Source organism: Anas acuta, chromosome 4 (assembly GCF_963932015.1).
Source record: "Anas acuta chromosome 4, bAnaAcu1.1, whole genome shotgun sequence".
NCBI classification, from domain to species: domain Eukaryota; kingdom Metazoa; phylum Chordata; class Aves; order Anseriformes; family Anatidae; genus Anas; species Anas acuta.
The window spans coordinates 40,073,787-40,092,184 of NC_088982.1; the positions used below are offsets into that span (position 1 = coordinate 40,073,787).

At 36.8% G+C, this 18,398-nt stretch overlaps 1 protein-coding gene across 3 annotated transcripts in view; it reads right to left on the reverse strand.

Moving 5' to 3' along the window:
• Nucleotides 1–3,989: 3,989 nt before the first annotated feature.
• MGAT4D (MGAT4 family member D) overlaps nt 3,990–18,398 on the reverse strand; it is a 37,407-nt gene continuing 22,998 nt past the window's right edge. For all 3 annotated transcript variants that reach the window (XM_068680794.1, XM_068680793.1, XM_068680795.1), the window contains exons 8-15: nt 14,166–14,277; nt 13,074–13,204; nt 9,532–9,639; nt 8,426–8,619; nt 6,903–6,981; nt 6,711–6,789; nt 5,347–5,456; nt 3,990–4,798 (exon numbers count right to left, since the gene is read on the reverse strand). In XM_068680794.1, coding sequence (XP_068536895.1) covers nt 4,772–4,798; nt 5,347–5,456; nt 6,711–6,789; nt 6,903–6,981; nt 8,426–8,619; nt 9,532–9,639; nt 13,074–13,204; nt 14,166–14,277 — 840 coding nt within the window. In that variant the 3' untranslated portion in view covers nt 3,990–4,771. The remainder of the gene's footprint in view (nt 4,799–5,346; nt 5,457–6,710; nt 6,790–6,902; nt 6,982–8,425; nt 8,620–9,531; nt 9,640–13,073; nt 13,205–14,165; nt 14,278–18,398) is intronic.

Consider the following 18,398-nt stretch of genomic DNA (forward strand, 5'->3'; position numbering starts at 1 on the left):
CGCCATCGTAGTCACTGGGATTTTAGATGTACTCGCTGTGGTAACCACGCACCTCTGAGCATTTAGCAGGCTGTTCAAAGCCCAGCCCTTGTTCCGTTGCTAATTGAAACGATTTAGGTCAAATTAACAAAACCCTTTACTGACGTGAAGACTCAGTCAAGCAATCCAACACAGATTCCAGGAATAGTAAAGCAGAGGGACTGCCCTGTGATTCTGGACACTGCACAAATTGAGAGAATTTACAACACGACACATGGCAGCAGTATGCAAAATGTGGAGATGGCACAGAGAAAAGCAGTTCCTTGAGAGACCACTAGGAACTTCTTGGCACCAGAGCTGTGCAGCTAGTGACAAACCAGATCAGGGTTGACGGTGTTTCCATGTAACGTTGCGTCATTCAATTCACATCATCAAAGAAGGCCTCCTCGCCAAAAGCTGTACCGGTTCCGTTTTACATTATTTGATTCTTACCACAGTCTTACGGATGTAACAGTTATGGCCCACATAAAATACTTTATAACTTGAGGTAATTTTTATAGATGTCTCTACTTGCTTTTTCTACCACATACTAGTTTGCTAACTAGCCTAAATAAATAACTCAGAACTGTTTGGAATTAACACTAGAACATGTAATTTGAACTTTTTTTTTTTTTTTGATATTCCACTTTTCAAGCATTATAAGTTCAGTGTAAGCTAATGCAAAAGCTTCAAACTTGATTTCTTCTTTGACAACATTATCAAAACTTATGACCGCTATAGATAATTTCAATTATGAGCTCTAAAGATCAATGTAAATATCACAACTTAAACAGTGTATACTAATGTCATAGAAAAGCCACACCATTTCTTCTCTTGTAAAGGTGTAGCTAATACTGATCAGAAGGATTTTTTAAGCCTCAATTCAAATCCTTATTTAATGTACTTCTCTGAAACAGCACCATACTCCCACAGAATCTTCAATCTTCAGACACCTCCAGCTCAACAGGAAGTGGGGAGTGTTCTTGTGCATTCCATCATGAAAAAAGACAGATGAAAACTATCACTGCAGCTTGAGATACACATACGTGTACGTCCTTTTAGAAGTAATTGGAGAATTCAAGAATTCTGCTCACTGCATAATTCGTTTCTAATATTCCTACTGTTCATTGTAAGACATCTATGAAAGATACATCTGCAATTTTCCACTCATGAAAATAAATAATATTTATAAACAACCCGAAACAGGAATCTCAGAGAACACAGTTTGTGTAACCAATAGGACAGCTAACAGATGTGTGACAGATTAATGCAAAAAGTAAACATTGGGGAAAATTAAGATCCTTGTGTATGGGATGCTATCCACTCAACATTCATGCAAATGGGAGAGAAAATTTCAAATTCAGTAAGCAAATCCATCTTCAACTTTAAATTAAATCTCCCCTAATTAATTTTAATAGATATTCCTGTTGAGCCTAGTCTCTTCCCAGTGTAAATCTATCCTCCATTTGCATTTAGAGGAGATGTGTAGTTGTATTTAGCTGCACAAAGAGTCACAATAACACTGATGAGATTAGGGCTCAGATAATTAATGGAAATAAAAACATTAAAAAAGATCAGTAAAGCCAAGTTCATAATTGCCTTTTGTATCACAAACAAATGTTACCAGTTCCCTTTCAAAAGTCCCTCAAAGGATTTAAGACAAGAATAGAGTCACACTGCTCAGAGAAATTAATAACTTCACTTCAGTGGAAATCAAAATGGGTACAATAAATCATCATTAGTATTGAATTAGCTTGCAAAATGGGCTTTCTTCCCACATATGCATTTAACCTAATTATGAACATGTAAAATGAGGTAGCCAATATTTTGGAGACTGTGTATTAAACCACATGCAAATACTGAAGTAGAATACCCTAATGAAAGAGGTCAGTGATCTGGTAGGGAACCTGGAATGCCTCTTAAGAGAGTTGTTTTTTTAACTTACTGTCTTTGTTTTGTAAGTTAATCAGAACGCCTATGGCACAAAAACAGTCACCTGCAAAGTGAGAGAATGTTCTGTATCCCATAGGTCAGTTACCTGAACTGAAAATTCTCTTGAGGAGCCCTTAATATGGCCTTAGAGACGTGGTGTGGGAAGGTGCGTGCAGGTTCAGTAGAGCTTATTAAATGGAAAACCAGAGATAGGAGCTTCCTTTCAGGATCAAAAGGCTATATAAATATAACCACTCCATGCATAACAGAGATTGTTATGAACACCCAGAGCTAATTGTTGACATTAACATGCAAAAGTACGTAAGTATACTTCTGTTACACTGTTCTCTCAAAATTACTAGGGCTGTAGCACTCATAACTTAGTTATCAATTCTTCAGTGAAAATCCAGAGTTCGTCTCACAAGGTTCCTTCAGTTTTGTAGAGGAGCTGAGGTTCTACAGACTGGCCAAAAAACCTCTGCACTCCATAAAGCACCAGGAAGAATGGGGACTACGCAAAATTTGACTCAACCGTGCATAAGCGAGCATTTGTTATTTACTCTTTCAACATCTGTAAAGCTCATTTACATCAAAGCGTATTCGAGGATTGCAATGATTAGGTAAAATAAGTAAAAACTGAAACAGCATAAATGAAGTACATAGCAGGATGTACAGAATGAAAAAAAAAAAAGTATACAAATGTCCAGTCACTTCCTAATATAATTTCAGGTACTCCGATAAGCTCTTTGGAATTATCCTTCAACAGTTACAAATTTCATTTCACTGTGAAAATAAAAGGCTTTGGTAACAAAATCTTTTACCTCTGTACTTTGTGTTTTCATTGATTAATAATTGACCTGAAATTTCATCCTATACAATATCTCTTACCTGTAATGACTGGCTGCTAGACAGTCCAAATGTAGACATTGCTCCCAGCCTATGACTGTTCCAGTGAAAGCAATAGCAAAAGATTTAAGTTTCTACTACATATAGTACTTAATTAGCAAGATGTTCAACAATAAATGCTCCTTGCAGTTCGATTTCTACTTCTTTCATATGTTGATAACAGGTGCATCATGCCTTATAAGAGGGTAATAAATAGGGGTAAACCCTATTCAGGTCAGTTTGTTCTTCCCCAAAGATGCTAAAGCATTTCAGGTTAAGACAAGAATGACTTCAAAAATCATTTATTTCCCCTTAGTGTAACGTAAGTTGTGTTTTATTCCCTAATACAAGTTTTCACAGTTATATGCCATTCTGACTCCTGTATCAGCAGAGAAAAAAAAATAAAAATCATAAAGGCTATTTTGATCCTGGTCAGAGCTCTGCCCTTCGTGTGCCATGTAGCCCTATGCAGAGCCACCTGTTTCCCTTCAATCCCTAGCTGTAGTTTTAGCTAGTGCATTTTAATGATCCAGTGTTCTCAGTGTTATTCAACCTTCCCTTTACTTTTAAATACTTATGGATAATAAAGGTGTCTCTGTGCATCTTCAAGCACCTCACATTACTACAATAATTCTTAACCTGTGTTAAATTCTTATCCAAGTGAAGGCTGCAATATTTGATCCAAGAAATAACACATGTATTTACACATATACACACATATATAGCATCACAGCATATATGTTAAGTATTGTAAATTATCAAACTATTATTGGAGATGGTCTTTTAAAAAACTTCCCCTCTGAACTGTTTTAATGTATGCAAGAGAACTCATTCTATATTATTCTAAATGAAATACTCTAATATTAAAAATACTGTTATGCATTAATTTTACCCATTTAACACAAACCCATACAAAGCGTACAGTGCAGTTTATAACGTTAGGGATGCAATGCTTGTGCTGGCGAATGAGGGCGCACTCGTGCCTCAAGTGCTGAGGAAGCAATACCGGAATGCTGCACATCACAGGTAGACATCCAAGGCGCAATTTCCCAGCAACACTTCAAATGAGGCTACAGTGGTTTAGCTGTTTTTTCAAACTTGTATTGAGTTTTGGCTCGTGAGCAGGATTGAAGTATCAGGACAGACCGATCAAATAACAGGATCCAAAATTTTATTTAAATAGATTTTCTTTCTACAAAAATATAGTTACATGTGATACCCTGATTATTTCCTTTAGTTAATTCAATGCACGATTCACATAAAAGTTTTACACTCCTTTCAACAATACGTATTTAATTTTCAAGTTATGCAAATGGTAACTTGTAGGCACTTCCCGTTTAAAGAAATATATTAAGTATCTGTTATGCTACATTAAGGCTGAAACACATGGTAACTTTGGGATACGTTTTCATGTTGTTAAATTGTTCCTTTCTCCGGTGGACTGCTCTAAGTACTTGCAAGGAATATGGACAACTTTTTTTTTACAAAACTAACCAGTGTTCTTCCTGGAGTTACAAACCATGTCCTTAATATTTTCCCCAAATGCCCACATGTTTAGTTCTAGTGAAACTTGTCCTACTTTTATGTTTTAGTCCCTGAGACAACCTGTAATGCCTTATCAATTGTTTATAGTAATACATAATCAATGTTGCTAAACTAAGATGGGATTTATTTTTTATATGTATATAAATTAACAGCTTAGTCAATAACAGTTTATGGAACTTTCTAATGTGATCATTTTTTTCACAGCTTTTAATATTCTTTATATTATAGAAATATTTAACAGTTATCTCCACTCTTTCCCAATACACAGTATTAAGAATAAAATGGGTCTGGATTTGTTCTTTGTACCCACTCAGGTTTTTGTTGCTGTTAGCCTGGTTTCAAGCAAGTCCATTAACAAGTGACATGTCAAAAATATATTTTTTTCCAGTTTTCAGTTTTCAGATGTCTCAATAAGTACCTGGGAAAAAAAAATACCAAAAAATACATATATATTATTTTCTAAAATGTGCAGAAATGTTTCCTAAGTCATTAGCTTTTCCTTCCTTCCAAGTATGACTACAGTAATTCTCTTCAGTGATTTCTGCTGAATGTTTTCTATTTATGGGTTCACACACATTCAGGCATTTCATTCATACTTGAAAGAAAAAAAGTCATCTGTTTGCATATAGTAATTAATATCCAAAATGGTGACTGAAAAATGCTAGAAAATCCTCCTTCAGTTGGTTGATATATCATGACCCAAATTCTACTGGCCATATTTACAGCATTGCAAAAACTGGAGAATTATCCCATTTAAGCATTTTCAACACTTTTTGTATGAAGAAAATAAGTAAATTCTCCTCCCTTTAGTAATTAATATACTTTTCCACTTGGGTACTTTTTTTCCCCACACAGAATCCCACTAAAATTAGATAAAAAAATATGACCATCAATTCCTATATGATAGGAGGAACTAAAACCGATTTAATAAAGCTTTTATTAAAATCCTTTTATTAACATGCTTACCTCATTAAGTATTACCCACACAGGAGAATCAGAATTGACTGACAAACGAATAGCCTGTATCTTTTTTGGCAGGTTGATGCTGCCTTCTGCAATTCCATTTACAAAAGCCCCTAAGTGAAAAATAAAACAACGTCAGTACAAGTCTATATTAGGATGAAATATACTTCCAGGTGAACTTAGTGAAAGTTCTAAATTACAAATTATAAATTAACACCAGGGATGCAACAGTAGAGGAAAAAAGTCATTTGAAAAAGTTCAAACTGTAGCTGCTGAAAAACAAAGGTATAAACAAGATAATTTCTGCTGTACATGAGGATTCATTTATTCAGCTAAAACAATTAGGAACTGGAGAAGAGCACAAGTAAATAAGGAACCTGCAGCTACAAATGTTAGAAAATAAATACGTTAGTACTGACAATACACGTCTGACCCACGGGTCACGTTAAAGAATTCAGAAGAGCTTTTCTGATACGTACAACTATTTCAAAAAGAGATATAAGGGATCATGGATCAATTCTAATATATTCCTTCACTAGTTCTACGCTTGTTAGGTACCCTTGTCAAACTGGCATAAAATCAGCACAGACAAAAGAAAAACACTCATTGCATCCGATATTCATTTCCTAAGAACTTGCACATACAACTTGGAGTTAACAACATTTGGTTTTCGATCTCTAGAACAAAACAGCCAAGAGGAGGTGGGGGTAAATTAAAGCAAGCAAGAAGTGATGGTGAGCTGAAAGTGGCTCATTGGGGGAAAAAGAGCAATTATGTGATAGAAGAGACAGAAGAAAAGTGGCAAGCAAAGCAGATCTCCCAATAGTTCATTTTTATTCACGTAATGATATTTTAGTTTAGGTTACAGTAGACAACAAGCTTTGGCAGGTTTGTGGAGAATCTGCAGTTCACTTACAGAAGTCAATTGCTACCCTGAGGAAGGAAGAAAGGGAAGCTGGGGTTGGGCAAAAATGCATTGTGTTATGTTTTATCTCTTGATTTCAGGGGGGAGCACAAGTTAAGTCTGTCATAATCAATAAGGAATCATTTTCTTTAGCTAAGGCCGCAAAATCTAAACCAGAATCAATCACCCTATTAAAACCTTGCAGAGGCCAAGTTTTTCCTGTCATAAGATGTCCTGACTTTTGCCACCAGCATTGGGGTTTTTCATTATTTAAAACAAAATAGGATCATCAATGGTCAAACCACATACTACAACAAGCAGCAGTGCAAAATATTTGTTTTCTTTGCTAGTTACTACATTGCAATGGTGCATTTATTACAGGGTTAATGAAATTCTCAAACACAGAAGCATTTTACATGGAAAATCAAAATTTCTGGTTTTGAAGTGACAATAAGCAAATTACCTATCTTTAAATATCCGTCTTTGGTTGCTGGATAGTTAAATTCACTTCCATTGTCAAGCAATCCTTCTCTTTCAGCTTCCTGTAACAAAGAAAACAATACTCAGCAGTGTTTTCTGGGACGTGACCTTTCATGCCAAATATCATTCTTAAACTGAAATAGCGTTGTGTTGCAGGTAGAAATAAGAGACTTACATCAGCTAGCAACACTTCCACAGTAGTGTCATGTAGTATATCACCAGGGTGCTCTATGTTTCCACTTCTAAAGAAGTACCTGATGAAAAAAGGTATATTATTTGCAGGTATTTCCTTTTCTGAAGGAAACTTTTAAACATCTTCACTTTAATCAGTTGTGGGCTACAAAGAACATAAGTAGGCATTGATGTGTGTGACCAAACCACATTAAAACCTTTTTGTTTTAACTGAAACAAGCATTAAAGTCATCTTTCTCTGGAACGATGGACATAAGCATTCCTCCCTTTCAGTGCTCAAAATCCAAAACAATTACTTTGTCCAGGTTTAAATGGCTATGGAAGATCCACTCTACAACTCACTCCTATCATCCTAAGGCCTAGGTAAGATGGGATTCTGAAATACAGTGACAGAAAAAATACCTGTCTTTAGAAGATTATATGCTACATGCCAAGAGACTCCCCCTCTTTATCAATACTGATCAGTTCAGGAGCTCTAAATGAACTCCAATTGTTGCCAATGAGCAACAGCAATGTCAAAGAATGACTTGAATTATTAACATTGAGCAAAAACACCTGTGAGATTAAAAAATCAATTTGGTTTTGATTTTCTGGCATTAGAGTTCTTAGTTTTTGTCTGAAAAGAGCTACAGAAATGTGAAGCATTAACCTTCCTCCTTCAGTATGAATCAAACAATGGAGACCTAAGAAATCCACCAAGTATTATAAGATTAGCTGTACATTTTCACAGGTTAGTCATGGGGGTAGATCTCTTTGAATGAGAAAATGTTTAAGGTGGAACTTAGCTACAGTTACAAACACCTAACTCAAAGTTAGATGTCTGGCCGTGACCCAAATGTTTATGTGTTCATAGGCAATACAAATACACTCAAAATAGTCAGTGAAGTCCAGCAAATGACTCAGATGACCAAATGGATAAGATGAATATCTGTCTTGCTTCCACTGGCTGTATCAAGCAGATTGCTCTCCATCACGTACAGTGGGAGCTTATGCACCGACCTTACATAGACATCTCTGCTGTAGATACTACATTCATGTTTCTGAATCTGCAACTGAATTCCACCTTTATTAATTTACTCTTCACTGTTTCCCCACACTTGCTCTGTGCTTTCACCTGCACTGGGAAGTGCCTGGGACGTGACCTTTGAGCTAACATTATGCCAACAGCCTTTCTGTTGGCAACTCTACAAACAAAGCTTTCACTGGCTTCATTGATGAAACTCGTTAGTTAAAACCAAATTCATTTGAGAGCTATTGTAAGCTATTTAATATTTTAATGAAGAAATAAAAGGAGAAAAAAAAAAAGCCGTCTAATTACCATGGAAGAAATGTATTTGAGGAGTGGAATTCAAGAAGGGGAGTAGGTACATAGCAAATCATAGCAACTCCTCAGTAACCAGGCCACGCTTTACGCAAGCAGTTGAGCACTAGTGATTTTGAACAGACTCAGTCATTTCCAAAGTGAATACATGTAAGCTACCATATTCCATACCAAGCAATACTTACTTTTCTACCTTAAGTGGTTTTAAAAAGGTGAATCTGATATAGTCCCCAGCCACTGGAGCCGAAGCCCAAAAATAATCTTTTCCTTCATAAATTTTTTCCAAGGTATATTGCTGGTATGCTTTTAGGCTTGTATACACTTTTGCAGGCGGATTATTATGTGCTTTATATAGCACATTACTGCCAAAATCTTTATCCTGTTGGATACAAAGAAATGCAAGTACACTCATAAAAATACAATAAAAAGAAGTGCTCCAGTATCTTGGAATTATTACAGGTAACTATTCCAGAAAACACGTACTTGTCAAAAGTGTCAAAAAATATACCATCTATTTCTGATAGAAATAGGATATTCATTTCAGTGTTATCACTGAAACTCAGTGTTATAGTTTGTACGCTGAGCTGTACTGATTATTTCTCAGCTGTCTAGATTGAAAAAGAAACATCTCCAGGGTAGACTATTTTGTGGTTGTCTCCTATACCTCCTGCCAGAACATCCAATATTAGCCTCTGCTAGAGGCAACTTGAACACCCAGTCTGATCCAATGGTGCATTTCTAATTATCTCACGAGTGGTCTAAATGGCACTAACAGAACATCCCTGAAATCTGGTGCTTCACTGCTCTTTAACTTATCAGATACTTGGCAGATCTACTGCTTGCCCTCCAAACTCTAACAACCTACTGCCATCAGCAGAGCTATACCCATATCTTACCACTAACTTTTTCTTATTAGTAATCCTCCTTGTTGGTATCATGGACTATTCAGCCAAAACAGACCATCATAACCCTTCGTGTTTGTATGGTGCATGGCACACAAAACCTTGCACTGTGCGGAGGATTCCTACACACCATGAAATGCTACTGCAACTAGTGCAATTGTTCAGATCAGAGATTCAAAGATGTTTCTGCAGAAGCAGTCTGTCCTATCTGTAACTCAGACGTTAGATCGATACTACACACATACACACATACCAATCTGTAAGCCAGCATTTCTTGGAAATGCAAGTGCCAACTAATGCCAAAGATGAAATGCTTGATACCGATATGAGAAACAAGCCAGAACAAAAGCATATAATTTAGAAATACAACAGTAATTTCTTATCCATACTTTCAAATTCTGTATCTTCCCAGACAATGATGAATGAATTCCCATATGCTGAAAGAGAGATGGTTTAGCACGGATACGTATCTTTGCCTTTTCCTTTTCACAATGTGCCTGGAAAGAAAGAAAAAAGGGTGAAATTTTATTTTAATAAAGGAGATGAAAACAAATCAGGTGATTTCATTATGTCATTGAGGGTATGGGCCAGGTTTTTAACCCATATTTACATGAGTAATCCTTAGATTAACAGACACCTTATTTCACATACAGTTTCCAGACAAAAGCTCATAATTCCACTCATGGTGCTATGTAGACTTTCAGGCTCAACCACCACCAATTCAGGGATTTCTGTGCTGTGCCCATCATCAATTGCATTTGGAACAACAAAAATGCACTTCAGATCTGAAAGTGACTTTTTTGTGTGTGTGCTTTGTGTTTTTTTTTTTCCTGTTTCTGTCAAATTTAATTTCAAGTTTTGGCCTTGCCATATCATTCTATTTTGACCAAAACTCGCTGTCTTGAGATAGGAGTGTAACCAGAATCCATCTTTATCATTTGGCTCTTTCTGCTATGTTTGAGAAGGTTATAATATAATATACAGTACCATATTATATGTTACATATATTGTACCCTAAAACTAAGTAAATCCCCTAGATACTGTATTTATATCCCCATTTTCTGGTTTATATACACTTTGTGACAGTATATATACACCAAAGAATTAAATAACTATACTTGGTACTTGGGGGTTTCCTTCTTTTTGTATGATAGCAAATAATTTCTTTAAATGCAATTTTTGCTTTATATGCATAGAGCATCAATGTTAGATACAATGAAGCAAACACACTACAATATTATACTATATTATGTCTTGTTCATATAAGACATAATGCGAATTATGTTTTATGTGAATAAGACATATTATAAGATATAATGACATAATTATAAGACGTATTATAAGACATAATGAGGCATAATGGCACAGAAGAGTGCAGAGTAAAAATTAGACTCCCTGAGACTCTTGGTTCTGCCACAGAATAATTGCATGAGTTTGGAAGATCGTTTAACCTCTTATATCACAGGTTTCACATCTTCAGATTTTAGAGGGTAACGTGTTTATGTCTTCAATAACACACTTCCAGTTCTATAAAGAAAAATGTTACATAACTATATCAATGCCTTCTAAAGCTAGAAGTGATAATCTTCACTCAGCTGGCTTAAATAGCAAAATTCATAGGGGATTTATGGTTCTCACAGAAGTGCTAACTAAAAGTACAAAACCACCTGGAAGAAGGATCTCAGCAGAACTAAGTATTTTTATATTTGTCCACAGCAGATGTTCAGCAAAACAACATAAGAACACAACACATGAAAATTGACTTACTGGCAGCTTTTTCTTTGGAAAAAGTGCTGTATATCTGCTATGAAAAAAAAATTTAGTCTTTCTCCTGACTGGGTTGCCGGTTCATCCTCTAAAATAATGTAGTCTCTAATACATCTCTTTTCATGCCACGGCAGCAGCCGAGCACACTTAGTACAACGGGATGACCCATTGTAGTCACTTGTACAGAAAATGAAACAAGGCTCCTGGATGAGCCACGGCTCTCATCTTTGCAGCCCGCTAGTCCCTGTGCTCCACTGGGTAGAGATATGCCACTGCTAGTCAAACTGGCAGATGATTGTTCACAGGAGGTACACATGATAAAGTTGTTGAACCACACAGAGATCTGAGGAATCATCTTTCAACTTGGTGGACAGAAGTGGCTGGATCTTGAGATGTGAATATTCAGTCCAAGCTGAAAATGTGCCAGACACCCATCATTATGGAACAGCATATAAAAGCTGTGAACAGGTACCCACTGACTCTCCCATGAGGCATATTGTGCAATCACTCCGTGACATGCTCAGTTGCTTGGAAGAGGGAAAGCACGTGGACCTCTGTCATCTCACCTTTCTATAGGAAACCCCAGCTTTCAAATCATTTCTTTAATCTATATGGGAAGAAGATCAGCAGCGATCCTTGTCCTTCTCCCAGCCCCTGTTTTCTGTACCCTTACGAGCAGCTCTAGTAGGTTTCTGTCCCTGGTCATTCTTTCCCAGTGAAAAACACAAGGCTGGCTTGAATCAATGTTTGTTTACTACCCACAGCAATTGAAATTGCAATTGCAGAAGTGAAACTCACTAGAAACTTGCTGGTACTAGTCCGCTTTGGTTTGGCCAGGGCAGGCTCGCGCAATCCACCTGCCTGCCTTTCAGGAACACCACATTGTTTTAGATATGATTCAGATATGATTTATATATGAAATAAACTAGTACAGTCATTTAAAAATGAAAGTAGAATGTTTAATAGACAGGAGTTGAGGTTGGCACACGTGAGACAGATCTGGAAGGGGTGATATTAACTTTTGTTTTTTAAAGTTATTGCAGGTGGGCAAGAGCATAAAATAGAGGTACTTATGGATCACTAACTCCTATAAACCAGCCTCAGAAAAGTATAATTTCAAAGCTTAATCCTATCTGCATGAATTGGGAATGGAGACTCTTCAGTGACGTTACTGAAGTGTAAAACCAGGCAACTTCTGCGGTCCCCAGGAGTTACCTCCACTACACATTTGTAGCAGAGGAGGCCCCTTTTGTTCAACTCTCCTGCTCTGCAGAACTCCTATCTGTCTCCTCCTCCTTATCAACACAAAAATAACACAAATGCAAACAACTGGTGTGGGAACTCACTACGCTAATCAAAAAAAAACCTCTTGAACCTTAAAAAATGAGGAGAGAAACTCTGGTAGTTCCTCTGTGGCACAGCCTGTTATACAGCAAGACTGCGTAGTGACCATCACCAAAAGCTAGTTAAAGAAGTCAAAGGGATATAAAGTAATCCTTAACATGTCAACATGTCATCGGGTTCACCTACAATGCTACAAATGTGTTTTTTTTGTTTGTTTGTTTGTTTTTTTACAATTCAACACAAGCCTCTCTTTCATTTTCAGTAAAAAGTATCATTTCATCCTTTCAGTCTACATATTTCCCTCTTTTCTTTTTTAAGCAAAGAATTGAGATTTTTTTCCCAGACAGTAAATGATTTAAAACAAAACAAAAGTTCTGCTTCCTGAAAGAAAGGAAATGATATGTAAAATTCATAACTCTGATCTTAAGATTGTATGCTTTACAAGCTTTCATATTAGAAGGTCAGTAAAAGGTTATGAGAAGTGCCAGTCCCATACAGGTTTATATATTCAAAATTTTCTTTGATGCTTCAGGATTGCATAAAATGACTAGTTGCAGGAAGATGAGCACTTGCACTTGACCTTGTTCTGAGCTGACAGATGTAAAACAGCTCTGATGTGGAAACTTGAATTTCTGTGAGTCAGATCTCTCCATACGTCCCAGTGGGTTCCAACAAAGTTACACACTGTGAAGGTCTATATCAGCTCTTGAGTCATCTGAGAGATTTTGATTCCACTTTTTCAAAATGTTGTGGGGTTTCTTTTTGGTCACAGAGACTGCTTGAATGTTATCTGTATTCATAAATTCATAGAGATACTTACTGCATCCTTTTCTGGATTGCACACTTTGACCCAGAGCAGGTGGTCCAGAAGCCAGTCTATGGGCTTATCTTCATAGAACATGAGAAAAAATTCCACTATGAGCGGCAAGTCTTCTGATTTAAACAGTTTTCCTGAAAGCAAGACAAGAAGGTGCATATTCAAATATGTTTATTGCTGCACAGTAATCACCATTTTATCTTTATTTCAGCCTTAAATACACAGATGCAATTCTGATATTTAGTGGAAATTTTACATAGACTTCAGCTTTGGTACTTAGTTGCTTGTTCTCCAACTTGCTGTAATTTTGAAAAGATTTCCATCCCATACTTGGAGATATTCTCACACAGTCAACCAGCTGAGTAATCAAGCATGCAATTATGTCCTAGTTCAAACACAAGTCTGCCCATCACTTGTATCAGTGCGTCAGATTAAACAAAGTCTGAACAATCTCTCAAAATGCTAAGCATACAGTTTCAATGGTAATAGTATACTGAATATATTTAAGACCTAGATATAAAATACTTTGCCTTTAAAACACTATCACTATTAATTTACTTCTCTTGCTATTTTTATTAGCAGATCTTGTTAGATTTTTTGTTTAACTTAACACATATAAGGTGTTATCACAAGTCAATATCACCTGTAAATTGCGTTATAACCTAAGAAAAAATATAATAGGAAACTATTATAAAAATAGTAAAAATAAATAAATAAATGTGTGTATATATATATATATACACACACACACACACTACCAATATGGGATGCATGCTCTCCAGAAAAGAAAGGAAACATTTTATAAACTGTGCAAATTCTACTCTTGAAAGGAAGGCTACGTGTTGCAGGAGCATGTAGTACCTTGATGTGGAACAATTAGCTTCTTATGGGAACCCAACTATAGATCCTATATTCTGTTAAAAAGACAGTGCCAAAGAGCACAGAAAGTAAAGGGCTTGCAGTGGGAGTTTTGCTGAAGAGCCAGGGAAGTTTTGATATGCAAGTCCTTCCATGTATGAACTGTAATTCTGAATGAGACCTACTCTACTTACATAGCTCCAAATCAATTGACCCTCCTGAGGCCTTAGTACTTACCAATAAATCCAAGCTGGGAAAACTCAAGAATCATCCACTCTTGGGACTGTTGAGCCGCAAACTTTTTTATACTTTGAATATAATCAGGTTTGGCTATAATATCATCTTCCAACTGGGAAAAACAACAACAACAAAAGGCAGCTGGTGGCTTTGCTTGCAGAAGAGGTGGCGATGTTGCTACATGAGTGATAACCGCACTGTGCATGACTGCTGCACAGTTTGTACTGAAGCTGTGCCAAACTGCAGTGGATTGCTATTTAGCTTCTACATATCTCTCTGTTCCAGTATCATTCATTAAATATTTATTTACATGATTGACTACAACACCATGTTCTCATTTTTTCTCCCTACCTTATAGGGCTACCACATACAAGAAAACTTTAAGTGAAAAGACAGAGGTTAAGGAAGATGATAGACATTTTGTACTGAAGTTATATAAGCACTGATAAGCAGCAGGAGCTAATTCTTCGGAAAGAAAGGCGCCTAAAGCAGATGGTCAGAGGCTCTGCAGATTAGCCTGGGCAGACTCTATCATACCTAAAAAGTGACAGAGGAGAAGAACTGGGGATGATTACTGAGAGGGGCTAGCGGAAAGCAAGATGTTTCAGGGAATACTAGTCATGGAAGAAGAAACACGCTGTGAAACACTGAAGAAGAGAAATACATAGAGCTCAACACATTGTAAAGGCTGAAACCAAACTCGACAGTAAAGCCAACTAAAGGACAGTCAGAGAAGGAGAGTGATATCCATCAAGGAAATGGGAAAGGACTTGGCAGCGTTTTTGCACAGTTTTCAGAGAAGAATGGGGGATATGAAAAGCCAGAAGCTATGCCAGTTACCAATGCTGTGGATAACAATTCCAAACAAGGAGTTTAAAATCAATCACACAAATAAACAGATTCCAGAAATAACTAAGGAGCAAGTAGTACAGGGTTTGAATTTGGTATGGAGGTGAAAAACGCAGGAAGAGGAGTCTAAGCCTTCAGAAAATGTTGTTGGGGTACAGCAAAACAATACAGTTAATTTGATCTAACCGCTGTACTTTATTGGCCCTGGTGCTTGTCTGATGGCATTGGAATCTAGGTCAGGGAGCTAAATAGGTAGAAAACAAATGCTATGGGGAAAAAATGCATGGTTTCCTGCAAGTTTTACACCCTCAACAGATTCAGTGCAGTGTCAGCAAGAGCAGTTTGAGGGAGCAGGCCTACAGCTTTTAGCCGAATTTGGCCATTACAAGCATGTAAGTGTAAGGCTGGTGGGGGAGAAGTGTCAACACTGAAACAAGGAGGAAGTAGAACAAAATTCAAAGACATGATTAAGAGATTTGTTAGCTTGCTGACAGCAGCTTGCTGACAGTAAGATATCAAAAAATGGAGATGAACTGATATCAAGATGAACTGTTCTTACCAGACTCTGAGATCTGAGGCTTGAGTTGAGAAGACAGTTAAGCAGAAGAGAACAGCAAAACAAACAAACAAACAAAAAAACCAACAACTTGCAAGAAGTGTTGCATAGAATTATATGAGCTAAGAGGATTATCCAGGGGCTACATGTAAAGGGAGAAGGTAAAGAATCAGGAAGAGTTTCAGAGAACCCTCAGAGAAGTTGAGGGGACACCCAAAAAAAGGAGGAAAAACAGAGCGCGCAGTATCTTAAACATTTGGTGAAACTACTGTACAAAGAAACACTAAAAGAAAGCATACAAAGGTTCCAGGGATGACAAACATAGAGGTTCTGACGTTCAGAGCCACGCTCACAGCCTGCACGTAGTTTTGACTAAGAAGTCTGAAATGGTCTCTTCTGGAGCAGACAAATGCAACAAGGCCATGCAAAGTAATTTAATGAGCCCTGTGCTAAGCCTCATGATTTGCATTCAGCTAAAGCATAGCTTCTTGAAGAACATTTGCCATCGCTTGGGGATTTCAGTATCGGGTATTTTTCAGTAAGTTACACTGTGTGCAGCTACCATTAACATTCAATACACTGTACCCACTTGGAATTTTTCTGGTTTCAGCTTACAGCCACTTGTTCTTTATATGCTCTTATCTGCTAAAGGAAGTTATGCAGTGGCTGTGCACAGCTTGCTCAGGAAATTTATGATAAGAACTGTCTAGTCCATTAGCCCAATTGCCTTCTAAAGACCAGCAGAACATGTGGCCACAGCTAATTTCCCTTTACTCATCAGTGCTTTTTCATGAAAAAAAGATACATACACAATAGCAAGCCGTGTCAGTTTCCTAGAAGACAGGCAACTAATGTCTTTCTTTTTCTCTCTCTCTCTTTTTTTTTTTTTTTTTTTTTTTTTGGTGTGTGTACTATCTCCATAGAGAAGGCAGAATAAAGAAGTGACAAAAAAGTGGTAGCATACAGTGGAAGTGCAGGCATCAGACAGGAACACATCTTCCTTTCTATACTAGTATATTTTTCTGTTTTGAATCAGTGTTTGACAAATCTGTGAATGAAAAATCTTATTCTCTCATTTTCCACAGACAACAAACCTCTACTAGCTCATTCCATTAAAATCCTTTTTATTTTTCGTCGTATATAAAGAATTTTTCAGATAAAAATGCACTTTCATGAAAGTTATTCCTTCTAGAGTTCTACTAAATAGAAGGCTTAACTTACAGTCTACTGGGAAAAACATATCAATAAAAAGAGTCCTAATGACTTAATTGAGCTTTTGCTCAGGCCTTAAAACCACTAGAGAGAGACACAAAAAATGACAATAAAGGTGAAGAGATGCAGCAATAACTATCGCCAAACCATTACAACCCAGGCTTTACTCCAAATGACATACTTCAGTCCTTATATGATGTCCCAGGTAAGAAAACACGCATTCTTTTTTTTTTTTTTTTTAAAGGAATTTGAGAATACAGGGGTCATTTCCAGGCAAATATGAATGCTTAGAAACTTCATAATTCTACAACATTGGTAACAGAAAGAGATAATATGTGTCTGCCAGCATGCTTAACATTTGTCTTCACCATGTTGCCTAGGCATTAATACGCTAGGCGCACTTACTAAACCTGGGTAGGGTTCTTAAATATACAAAAATCCCAGGAAAATACCTTATCTTCTAGTAACTCTCATGTGTTTAGCAGACAACATCTCTCTTTGTTTTTTGTCTCTTTGTCTTCTTAGTACCTGTACCTAATTTGAAAGTGGACCATAGACTCTCGAGTAGCCCAGCCCAAATGTGCTTTTGCTAACTTCTGAAAAGAATTGTACAAGATTCCTGCTCTTGCGGTTTCCTCTTCTGCTTCTGGGAATTTTGTGAAGTACCTATGTGATACAGAGCCTGAGGACTGTTTGAGCTGCAGAAGACTCAGGAAAAAATTAAGAACTAAGCAAAATGCTGTTCTGAGCTTTTTAAAAACTGCTGACATTCATGAGCTATGAGAAACGGTACGGTTCTATTATTAAACAATCATGATAATTTTTGAAAATTCTGATGAAAGAAAAATTCCATATTCTGATTCAAATTTCATCTCAGTTCAGGAGAAAAAAAAAAATAACATTGTCAGATTTCTGCACCAGGTGCCTTCTGGTTTAAATTATACTGAAACCAAACCAGACATTTCTTTACCTGATTTTCTTGAAAATGAGTTGAAAACTCACTTCCCAGAATTGCCACTGTTCCTTTTATCACATGGGTTCTACCAAGCTGCCCAAGTCACAATAGTGTTCTGAAACTTCATCATTATGGAGTGCAAATTATAACAAATCTAGAATGATGGCTAAATCTAACCCTGAATGCTTGGGGATCTTCTTAAAATCTTAAATCATCTGGAGAATTTAGGATCCGTACCAATTTGCAGTATATCCTTGACTCCAGTGTCACTATACTGGTACACTTCCCTATCTGGAAAAGTTCTTGATGGTATTTTGCTTCATGACGATCCAGGCTATAGCATGGACCTACCATCACTATCCTGTCTTTATGCACCGAGTGAAAACACGTTGACCTCTGACTCGCTTAACCTAAAGAAATAAGGGTTTAATGCTTCAATTACCTTTGGCATCACAAATGTCAGGAAGGAACGTGGATAGATTTATTCAAATACCTAGCTGCAAGATGTATATAAACACAGAAATAGTATGGGTGCTTGTAAAGAGTACAGGCAAAATACATGGAAAATGGTATTTTTTTTTCTTTTGAGGCCTTAGGAACAAATTAAAATTGCCAAAGCTAATAAGCAGTACAGATGTATTGCAGCAAGTTAATGATAATG